Below are 12158 nucleotides of genomic sequence, written 5' to 3' on the forward strand. Positions count from 1 at the left end.
TTTTGGTAAACCGTATATTCGGGGGGGGGAACGGGAGCGGAAAGGTTTAAGTTTTTTCGTGACGTCAGGGGACCAGGAAGATACTTTTTTGAGTAAGATTTTATCTTACTCAAAAAAGATCCTATATTTCGTCCTCGATAAGGGTATCATGGAAGAAAACCACCATGCTCCACCACAGCAAATTCAAGAAAGAGAGACTTTTCTTAGAAGCAGCAGCTCTCAAAAACCAACCAAACCTCAATAAATACGGTTGCATTAAGCTTCCGAAGATTTGGGAAACACTCATCACCAGAGTTCCCACCTTACATTCCAGGCCACCTACTACTGCCCTTAGAGGGCGCTCTACCTAGATAGGACTTTAGCGTCACCCACGTGCTTGAGCTTAGTATTGTATGTTATTTGTGTATATGTTACATTAATTGTTTTTGTAATCCCCGTAGATGTCCTAGTGACTAGGACGAAATATAGGAAGTATTAAATTCTATTTTAATTCTATTTGAGTGTTGTAAAAAATCCATTAAGCCTCCAACACGATGTCCTCACAGCACATAAGCCTCTACACATGCACTCGATAGCGAGGTCATGATTGTGTCCTTGACCAGGGGTCCTCCACACTCGGACATGATGATCATCTGTCCCCAAGATGAAGTGGCACTCATCGCTGAAGACCACACGTCGCCAGTCTGTGGCATTCCACGTCGCTCTCACCTGGCACCACTGCAAACGGAGTCGGCGATGTTAATGGGAGCACACGTAAGGGGCGCTGGGATCGTAGATTCGCCTCCCTAAGGCGTCGGAAAATGGTTCGTGGGCACACAGGAGTCCCTACATCTGCCTGTATAGTGTACCGGATCACTGTGGGATCCCTTCGTGCTTGCTGCATGATCCGTTGATCTGACTGGTGCCGCTCTGCGGTGTGGCAGTGTCAGAATGTGTCCACAGCTCCCAACACTGTTGGACGGTATGGTCAGAACAGTTCATGTGCATACCCATACGGCGTGCCGACCACCCTCCGGTTTTCAGGCTGATGATCATGCCTCTGTCAAAGTCCGTAATTTTTTGCTTAAATTGACGTCTCTGGCATCTACTCGGCATTATTGTCACTCTGCACTCTAGTTTGCATAGGCCGGTGCTTTTCGCTTTAATCGGCTACATGCCGGCTTTATAAGGCTGCCAGTTCGTGCTTGCAGTGCCGCCGCAGGATGCGTGGGCATGCACAATCACACCAAACTTGGATCATTTGCATACGACCCCGCACTCTCGCTATTTGCTTAGTTTCACCGTTGTACCATGTTTTCTTCCAGGTGGGCTAATTTCTTTGTCCGTGTATATATATATATATATATATATATATATATAAAAACATGTTGCTCTCCAGCCCAATTTAATTTTTATCTAATAGATAATAATAATAGGACTCTAGCTTTGATCTACTAAATTTTTTTTTTTTTTTTTTTTTTACCAGAAGTCAGGCCAATAATTGTTAACAGTTGGTCAGTAACTTTAGCAAACTATGTAGATTGTAGTGCAGCTTGTTTCTTTATATATGTGTGTATGCTCCAGATAATGAGCTTGATATGAAGGTCTAAACGTCGAGTGTTCATTTTGGTTTATATTAAACTAAAGTTTTGCTCTAACATGGTAGTTGTCTCCATAATTTTTCATAATGTATTCTGATCACTGTGTAAGCATGAAGGAAAGGACAGCAAATTTAATATTACTAAATGAATTCATTGCAAAGCCTGATCTGGTCATTTCAGTTTTGATTATTTATTTTTGAATAAGTGAAATTCATTTTTATTTTTAGGAAGAGACACAATAAAGAAATTATGTAGCAAAAAATTCAAATCTCGGATAATAAAGGAAATCCCAAGTGACACAATACACTTTAAGTCGAGGAACACAAAGGTCACTCAGTTACAGTTAACCCACTAATGGCTCTACAATTGCTGTTAAGAGATTAATGGCAGAGGACGATAGGTACATGATACAAGGTAGAATGTTGATGATGTTTTGATCCAAGAAAAATGCTAAGATGGTCTGGCTATTTCATCCACCTCAGCTGGTAGAAAGTTTAATCCCAGACAGTGTAAGCAGCCAACATCATATACATAGCAGTCTTGGAAAATTAGCAGTAAATAATGAAATCAGAGATTGCAATGTCATAATTGAAGTTTTACTGTCTATTATTATTTTTTAGGGGAGGGAGAAGAAGAGGAGAGTGGTGATGATTAGTCGTTTTACTAATGATAGCTCTCACCTAAAATTCTTACCTTGTAAGTCTGCAACAACCAGGCTCTCCATAAAACGAACTTTATCTTTTCCATGAATTTTAGACTGCAACATGTGAGAAACATCAAAAACACTCACATGGTTTCTTGTGTGGACATGGGATGCTGAGATGCCATGATTTCCATACTGCAGAGGCATCTCGAATCCAGCAAAAGGTACCATTTTAGCTTCATGCTCCAGATGAAACTTATACAAACATGTTCTTTTTTGAGATACCTGCAAAAGAATACAACATATATATAAATCTAAATATAAAATACTAACATACTCAAAGATATTAAAATTAATTATTTTCTCAGTTTCAGATATATTTTTTATTTCAACAACGAACAAACATTTTCAACAGAATCCATTCTCTTCTAATGACATAATTAGAATGGAATCTTACAATTGAATTACTAAATCTTCTTCATTTTCTTTATTATCTCTTTCTGTACAATAAAATAATCATAATAACTCCAACTTACACAAAAAAATGCAAACTTGCTGATTAATCCAACAGCCACATTCATGTGGGATAAATCACATCCATGTGTTATCTGTTATTTATTCCTAGTGGCTAGTGATAATCCATCCAAATAGAAAATGTCGAACAAGCAGTAAGTCATTAGAAATAAATTGAATAAAAAAACCAAGTTTATATTTGGGTGAAATTTCTGACAAATGAATTTGCATCTGAAATTACAAATATCCAAAACTTTCAGCTTGTATATCATAAATACACAAGAACATACAAATATCCAAAACTTTCAGTTTTCCAAAGCTGAAAGTTTTGGATATTTCAGCAGTCTAATAAAATTAGACTGCTGTTTCTGTTAAATGGTGGACAGAGATTGGAGAGTGAACAGTCTTGATGTTAATCACCATGTGGGAAAATAAGGATATCACCATGTGTTAACGAATGTGGGAAAATAACAGCAGCAGCACCTCTGTACTGGCTATTTGAAATGAAATATAAACTAGACCATAACTGAGTGTTTTTGATAAGTCTCTGAGGAAGCTAGTTGGGATGAGAATTCAGTAATAAATATCGAAAGTCAGCAACATACAGCATGGCACAGTCAAGGGGGAGATTGCATCTGTGTAATCTATTTACATTTTAAATAACAACTGAGGCTGAGAACCTCTAGAGGTGGACGTTCAGAAAAAGTAAGTGGTCACTTGCGATATTTCCAAATGCATTCATTTGATCAGCCTAGTGTCACAGGTTTTTTTTTTAACCAAACTACCTTCTTATTCCCCCTCCTCTTTGCGAACACTGTGAATGTTGCTTTGTATTCCTCCACCTCTGTGTGAATATTGCAGACTTTCTCTCATTCGTTCATTGTGGATCCTGGTGGATGGTTTCATTTCATCAGATTTTTCAGTCAATGCTAGTAGTGTACCCAGGGCTTGTGCTTCACCTACACTCTTCCCCCTGTACATCAATGTTCTCTTGCTCCCTCTGAGATCCAATCCCATTCACAGCTTTGTGAATGAGAGTATTCTCCACCCCTCTTTTCATTTTCTAAACTCTGCAGTGCTCAGGTAATTCATGCTTCAATGCCTTCTTTAATCAATGCTTAAAACAATGATCTTCTTGTCATTCTCAACTGGAATTAGGATAACCTGATTAATACCACCAAACACAACCCTGTTTCATTTCCTAGAAGAAAGAATATGTTTCACTCTCCATCACTTGCAGTGCTGGATTTACATATAAGCTAAAAAAACCTACAGCTTAGGGCCTCAAATAAAAAACCAAAAAATATAAAAATTGATAAAAAAATATTCGTAGAAAAATCACTCAAATGAAGTCAGACATATCACGATGATAATTTCTAAATAATTTTAAATATACAAAATATAACAAAAGAAGTTTTTTTCCCTCTCAAAAACGTATTAATTAAAATTTTTATCTTTAATACCTAAATAATTTTTAATTAATTTTTAAAATCATTATTTAGAAAATGTTTGTAATCTTTTTTCTAGCATTTACTTCTGCTATTCCATTTCCAACCATACAATGAAGCGAACATTTGTAAGCAGATACCAGAAAAGAAAAAGAAAGCAGCAGCTTGAAGATGAATTCAAAAAAGCAACAAAACTTGATATATATTTCGCCGCAGCAATGAAAGATGATCCACAGACCTAGGGAGAGCAGCCAATTCCAAAACAACAGCCCATTGTCTCTGAGATCATAGAGTCTGGAATCTCAGCTGATGGAAATATTGTAACTGATCTCAGTGTGAGTGTTGCTGCTGTTGGAGAACCGATATCTACAGTTGAAACAAAAAAATTCACGAAACTCAGTGATACTGGTCAATGAGGTATCCTCACACAGGATGAACTCTAATACTGGATCTTAAAAGGTCCATCAGCACTGGAACGGTCCATTTGAAAACTCTAAGCGTTCATTCAAAAATCAGGTTAGATATTGTTCAAAAAGTCTTTTTCAAAATAGGAAGGTTAATGGTGAAGTATATGATCGGGAATGGCTTGTGTACTCACCAACAACAGGTTGTATTTATTGCTTTGTCTGCATACTGTTTTCAGCATCAACTGCAGCACTAGCTTCTGATGGATTTTCTGACTGGCGAAATCCCATTGCAATTCAAAGTCATGAACACTCTGAAGATCATAAAAGAGCTTTGCTTACATACTTGACCAGAAAGCATGGTCAAATCTTAGACTCGGGACTAGCAAAACAAATAAAAGAAAAACAGCTTTATTGGAGGAATGTACTTGAGCGTGTTGTTGAAGGGGAGACAATGAAACTTTTGAATCGCAAAATAATGGCAACTACCTTGGTTTGTTAGAATTGATTGCTAAGTTTGATCCATTTCTTTCTAATCAAATAAAACAACATGGAAACAGAGGATCTGGGTCTCCTTCATATTTGTCAAAGACAGTATGTGATGAATTGATCCAGCTTATGTCTAATAAAGTAAGAAAATCAATTTTAGATGATCTGAGAAAGGCAGGTTACTTCAGTTTGTCTGTGGACTCTATGCTAGATCTTTCCCATGTGGCTCAACTAACTGTTATAGTAAGGTATGTATCACCTGGTGATGGTTTATCTGTTGAATGTTTTCTGACTTTCCTAGAGTTGGAAAATCATAGTGGTGAATGTATGGCAGGTATGGTGGTGGATTAGCTAAGTAAGGACTGCAAAGTTGATTTCAGCAAATGCCTAGGACAGTCATATGATAATGCAGCGAATATGGCTGGCAATTACAAGGGAATGCAACAAAAAATCCTTGAGTTAAACAAGCATGCTATATATATTCCGTGTGCTGGTCATTCACTAAATCTTGTCGGCCGTGCTGCTGTAGATTGCTGTTTAGATGCAGTAAACTTTTTTGCTGTTGTTCAAGAAATATACACTTTCTTTTCATCTTCTACAAAGAGGTGGTCCGTGATGTTATCTTTCTTGAAAACAGACTCAGATACCAGAGTACTAAAAAGACTGTCTGACACTAGGTGGGAAGCAAATGTCAGAGCAGTGTCTGCCATAAATGTGAGTTATAAGCCCAGAATTATAGATGTTCTAAGTCACATTTATGATGATAACAATGAAAAGGGAGTTACAAGAAGAAGCTGGTACTCTTCTGGAAAAAATGGAAGAACTAGAGTTTGTTTTTATGCTACATTTATGGAATAATTTGCTGCCAGAGTATCACTTTCTCACTATGTTAAAAACATTCGAGAAAATTTTGATGATTTTCTCGAATGTAAGTCTACAGGAAAAAGAAAGAGGATGAGAAATAAACAAGCCAATGATGGAGCTGCACCTGATGCTAATGAACAGCTTTCTCCAAGAGACAAATTTTGAGTGAAATCCTTCATTCATATCATAGACATCCCTGAGGCAAATTTAACGAGAAAAGCAACAGTATACAATTATGTTGCAAATAAATTTTCATTTTTAGTTGATTTAGAAGTTTCAGAGGTACGGTTACGAAAAGCAGTAGATACGTTAATAAAAGCATATCCACACGATGTTGATATTAATCTCACGAGTGAACTGAGGCACTTCCATGAGTATGTCAAGCAGAATTATCCTGAAAAATAACATTTTCAACCCAAAGATTTGTATAAAATCATCTTTCAAGACAAGATTGAATTAGTTTTCCCTAATATGGAAGCAATATTATGACTATTCCTGTGTTTAATGGTAACAAATTGTTCAGGAGAAAGATCATTTTGACACCTAAAGAGAATAAAAAATGAACTGAGAGCAACTATATCTCAAGAAATATTGTCTGCACTTAGCATCATGTGTATAGAAAGCGATAAGTTACGTAGAATATCTTTTGACGACATAATTAATGATTTTGCTTTTGGGAAATCAAGAAAGAAAATGTTTTAAGTTATATCTTAGAGCCTTTTAAAGGATTATATAATTATTTCTATTAAATATTGTTGTATTATAACAATTTATTCACTCCATATTTTCAATATAAATTTATTATATATATATGTACCTGTATTATTTGGAATTTTGGGTGCCAATTTTATGTAATGTCTAATGTCAAATTTTCACCTGAATAAAAGATTAATTTTTTTATATACTTTGTTATATTAATTTAATTTTTACTTTTTATTTTCCTATTTTAATTTAAAATTTTCTGTTCTATGAGTGGGGGTGCTTAAGGGTCAAAGCTGTATAACTGAGAGGAGACCTCCACATAGCCTTTAAAGGAATGCAGAGAACCGACCAGGGCTTCTGACCGAATGTCAAATCCTTACCTTCTTGTGGTGCACCCTATTGGGTATCTACTTGGATACTGGACAAACGAGGATGGGCTGGCAATTTGGGATTTGGCCGACCAAATTGTATTCTTATTGGTTAAACCAAAATAAAAACTGATGGTACAACATGACAAAATTTCATGCCGGCTAGGGCATTGCCCAGTTAAACAAGGTCCCCCACTGTTTTCACCAGGGAACCAGGTCGAACAGCGAAAAGTCAGCTACTGGAACAAATCTGAAAACACACCACAACTCAACATCACCAGAGTTAAAGATCGGTACTATCAACATAAGAAGCCTGAATGGGCAAAGAAATGGAGGTAGCTGACGAATTAGATAAGCAGTAGATCGACATAATAGGGGTGACTGAAACAAAAAAGACAAAAACTAGTGAGATCTTTCTGAGCAATAAATACAAAATGTTATATTCAGGCAATGACAATCAAGGAAAAGAAGGAGTAGCCATAGTATTCAACACAAAATACGAGGCTAATCTTTCTGAATGGCAGTCAGTCTCAAGTAGAGTGATGTGGGCAAATATGAGAATGGGGAACTGGACAATGAGACTTATTTGTGCCTATGGTCCCACAGAAGGTTCTACTAAGGTAGAAGTGGGGGAACACAATGAACAGGACACCAGAGTGTACAGAGGATTTGAAATTGGAAGTGATCACTATTTAGTCTTGGGCAGGATAAAATTGAATTTCATATTGAAAAGAATAACATGTAAGAAAATTTTAAAGCGAATAAAAGTTGAGCAGCTCTCAGATGTGAACTGAAGACCCAAATACACAAACATTATTGAAAAAAAAATGAAAGAGTTTGAGAACAGTAACCCAAACCTTGGAGATTCAGTGGCAAGCGTTGAAGAAAGTCCTGATTGATTCAGCCAGAGAGGCATGTGGTGAAGTTGTCTGCAAGGATTGAAAAAATTAGAACTCCATGGTGGACATAGGAAGTTAAAGAGGCAGTGAAAGAAAAGAAGAAAACATATCAAAAGTTCCTGACAAATAAGTAAGCTTTTACTCTTACAGAATACAGAGACAAATGTAAGAAAGCTAAACAGTGTGTAAAACTAGCTAAACAAAAGTCATGGGAGGACTTTGGCAAGAATATAGAAAATAAATATCAAGAAGGTGGCAAAATATTCTGGAGGTTGTTGAAGAAGCTTAGGAATGGAGGAAAGAGTGCTGTAAAAGGAGTTAGAGATGATAAAGGTGACATGAAAACGGGAGAAAAAAAAGATATCCTTGAAGTATGGAGCAATTACTTTGAAAAAATTGCTAAATGAAACAAGCAGTGATGACAGCACAGTGATAAAAAACACTGATCAGGCATGCAGTCAGGAATACATATCCGTACTTGAAGTAGAAAAAGCCGTCAAAGGCTTGAAATGTGGAAAGGCAGCAGGAGTAGATGATATTTGACCAAAAATGCTGAAGTATGATGGTATAAAAGTCTTACAGTGGCTGCATTGCATAGTTCAGAAAGCCTGGACAGAGTGACGAATTCCCGATGATTGGAGTAGAGCTCTCATAAATAAAACTGAATGTGAGAATTACAGAGGTATTTCCCTACTGAGTGTTCCTGGCAAGATCTATGCAAGTATACTTGAGAAACGATTGAGAAGTATTGTGGAAAAAAAAAGCTGGGTGAAGAACAAACTGGATTCAGTCCAAATAGAGGCTGTCAGGATCAGATCTTCAATTTACGACAAATAGTTGGGAAAGCATGGGAATACAACAAAGATCTGCATTTAAGTTTTGTCGATTTGGAAAAGGCATATGACAAGGTGCCAAGAGAGAAGCTATTCAATAAGCTGCAGTTATATGGTGTCAATGGGGCATTATATCAAGCAATACTTAGTCTTTATTTGATTTGTAAGTCAGCAGTTAGAATTGAAGGAAGTACAGGAAGATGGTTTAATGTTAAACCTGGTATGAGACAAGGATATACATCATCCCCTCTGTTATTCATTATCTATATGGATCACATTATGAAGGAAAGTGGTATTAAACATGATATCAGAATTGGAGATGTTAATGTCAGCTCTTTTCTTTATGCAGATGATGTTATACTTCTAAATAAATCCACTACAAGTCTGTAAGATTCTCTGACTAAATTGAATAACTGTTGTAATAGATATGATATGAAGGTCAGCAATAAAAAGACAAAGACAATGAAAATAGGCAGAATCATTGAAAATGTCAACTATGTTGTCAATGGAGAACCTGTGGAACAAGTAAAACATTTCAGCTACTTAGGCACGATTTTTACTGAAGATGGTAAATTAAATATAGAAATAGACAGCAGAATCAACAAAGCTGGTATGGTGGGAAGTCAACTGAATAAATTAATATGGAATAAGAGAGAAATTAGTCGGAACACTAAATTAGCTGTATACAAGACAGTGTTCAAATCAGTTTTAACTTATGGATCTCAGAGCTGGGTCAGAAGTAAAACACTTGACCAAAGACTAGAGACCGCAGATATGAGAGTCCTGAGAAAGATTAGAGGCGTGAACAGATGGCATCAATGGCAATATCATATAAAAATGAGGATATTAGGAAAGAACTTGACATTGTCAGCATCCAGGAATGCGTTAGCAGAGTTAATCTCAGGTGGTATGGCCATTTAAACAGAATGGGTGAAGAAAGATTAGCAAAACAAGTGTTCTCTGCCAGGTTGGCAAGAAAACGACCCAGAGGAAGACCAAGTTATAGGTGGATTGATACGGATAGATCTGATAATGTTGGAGTCTTGACAAGTAACAGACTGATTTGGAGGAGGAAAATTTTAGATAGGAAGTTAGTAATGATGTAATTTTTTTCATGTAGTACTATCACATCCTGTACACCCCTTGAGGGTACATGGCAGGAATTTGATGATGATGTTCTATGAGGCTTATTTGTCGTTTTTAAAACCCTTTAATTATATAATTATTTCTGTGATTTTGTAAACGCATACTTTATTATTTTTTTAATAAAAATTAAAAGACAATACATTTTCATATATTAAAAAGGCATATATATTTTAAATTTTTCTGAGACCAGCTGATGTAATTTAAAACAGTAGGAGGCCTCTAGGTTTTGTATAGCTGAGGGCCTCAGCAAGTCTAAATCCGGCCTTATTCACAAACCAGGATGTTTCTCTTCTTGAGTTGACTTTCATATCTAGTCTGTGTTGGTAAAAGCACATCAGGTCCACAGCCTCATCTGCCTCCAAAAAAAAAAGTGTGGTATCCTTTTGTTATTCTAAACAGTACTTCTCACCAGCTCCCAACTCCTGACACTATAAGTTCAAATCTACTCAACCTTAGATTACTGTTCCCACATTTGGGGGTAGTGCTCCAAATGAACCCTCTCTAACTAACTTTCTCATTTCACTTTCCCATAGATGCTCTGTTGATGTATTATGTCTTTTCTATAGGTATTTACATGCAGAAGCTCCTTATAACTTGAGGCCCTAAACTGTAGCTTGTTAACTTATGTGCATAAATCTGGCCCCGATGACACCCATTCTCACAGCATCATAAAACACATAATCCAACCAATACCTGATTTTCTCACAGTAATCTTCCTATTATTTGCCTTCTCTCTACATGCTGCATAGCATCATTTAGGCCAGTATAATATATACTAAAAGTGCTCATTAAATAACTCCACAACATCCCTTGGCATGATCACTCAGCTGTCAAAACTATTCACCTGTCATCCTTACAAAGTTATTCATCCTCTTGCTTGCCACATAGTGGAAAAATTCTTTAGAAGAGTTACCTTTGGCATGAGTGGGGCAATCTTCTCTCATACTGCATTTTCTTTCTTTATCATGTGTCACCTTTCTAGTCTGCACTTTATATTTCTTATGCATCTGATCACTCTTGTCTTGTACCTCTTGAAATCAGGTAGGTCTACTCGCTTAACACTTGTATAGAGTTGTCAATTGCCTTGTATAAGATGTTTCTTAATCAGTTCCCATGCTCTGTCAACTTCTTTTCTACAGCTCATGAACCCATGGTATTGATGCTAGCTGACTATGGTGCTTCTCATAATTATTCACCTTATAATTCCAGATATATTCCTGTATTAACAATATTTTTTCCTGTTTAACTACCTCCCAAACCAGTAATTCAAGATCACTCTCACCACTGCTGGGCAGTGTTGATATCTGATTAATGACATCCTGTGAGGGATATCACCAAATCCAACACTAAAACCTCAAGTTGTTTACTTTGCATACTGATAAGATAGTTAATCTTCAGAAATTTCTCTCTCTCCTTCTTCCCACACACTATTCCTATTCCCTCCTTCCAATCCATATTCCTGTAATTAAATTACTATGACCACCAAAAAAAAATCAGATACCATAATGCCAAAAATGATAAAAGGCACCACCTATCCAAAAAAAAAATAAAATTCTTTCAGTTGAAGGTGAGTTAGCGGATCTCATACAGAGGTAGCATGGATTTTTCTCATGGAAACAAGTTTTTCATCCTGCACAAAGGCAAATCGGCCATGAGAACACACACACAATTTATATATACTATATATATATACTAGTGATGGTGGTGGGTAGTAGATACCACTCCGTGTTGATGGTGGTAGCATCAAATAGCTTAGAGGATTAAGTAAGGGAGATAGTGAGTTGTAGTGGAATAGCGTACCTCTCACGATGAGTCTTAGGACTCCTTGAAAGTGTCACATAATAATAATAATTAAATTAATTACAATCAGTGCTCTCTACATTCCCTGGTATATAACAATATCCTATTATTTATACTATTTTATTAATTTTATCCTGAAACCAAAACATTCAAAATCTTCACATGCTACCATTTTCAACTTCCACTGTTTGTGGACACAATTTAAGTTAGGTAAGCTAAAACATATGGGAATGGATACTGGATTGACTAAATGGATAAGTGGATGGTTGTCAGACGGGTATCAAAAAGTAGGTATGGTGAAACAGAGTTAAAGATTAGAAAATTGACCAGTGGTGTGCCACAAGGCTCTGTTCTTGGTCCACTGTGGTCTAATCTGTATATTAATGATATTGGGTTTCACTAGATTTCACTCTTCAGATATTCTGAAGAGTGAAATACAGTTGTTTGCTGATAATTCTAAATTGGGAAG

General features: G+C 36.4%; 1 protein-coding gene across 1 annotated transcript in view; it reads right to left on the reverse strand.

Moving 5' to 3' along the window:
* LOC150101906 (aminomethyltransferase, mitochondrial) overlaps positions 1-12158 on the reverse strand; it is a 77741-nt gene that overhangs the window by 64454 nt on the left and 1129 nt on the right. The window contains exon 2 of the mRNA XM_090400955.1: positions 2274-2508. Coding sequence (XP_090257081.1) covers positions 2274-2508 — 235 coding nt within the window. The remainder of the gene's footprint in view (positions 1-2273; positions 2509-12158) is intronic.

The sequence above is a fragment of the Typopeltis vanoorti genome, chromosome 11 (assembly GCF_054136105.1).
Source record: "Typopeltis vanoorti isolate ZY-2024b chromosome 11, IOZ_Tvanoo_1.0, whole genome shotgun sequence".
In the NCBI taxonomy this organism is placed as follows: Eukaryota; Metazoa; Arthropoda; class Arachnida; order Uropygi; family Thelyphonidae; genus Typopeltis; species Typopeltis vanoorti.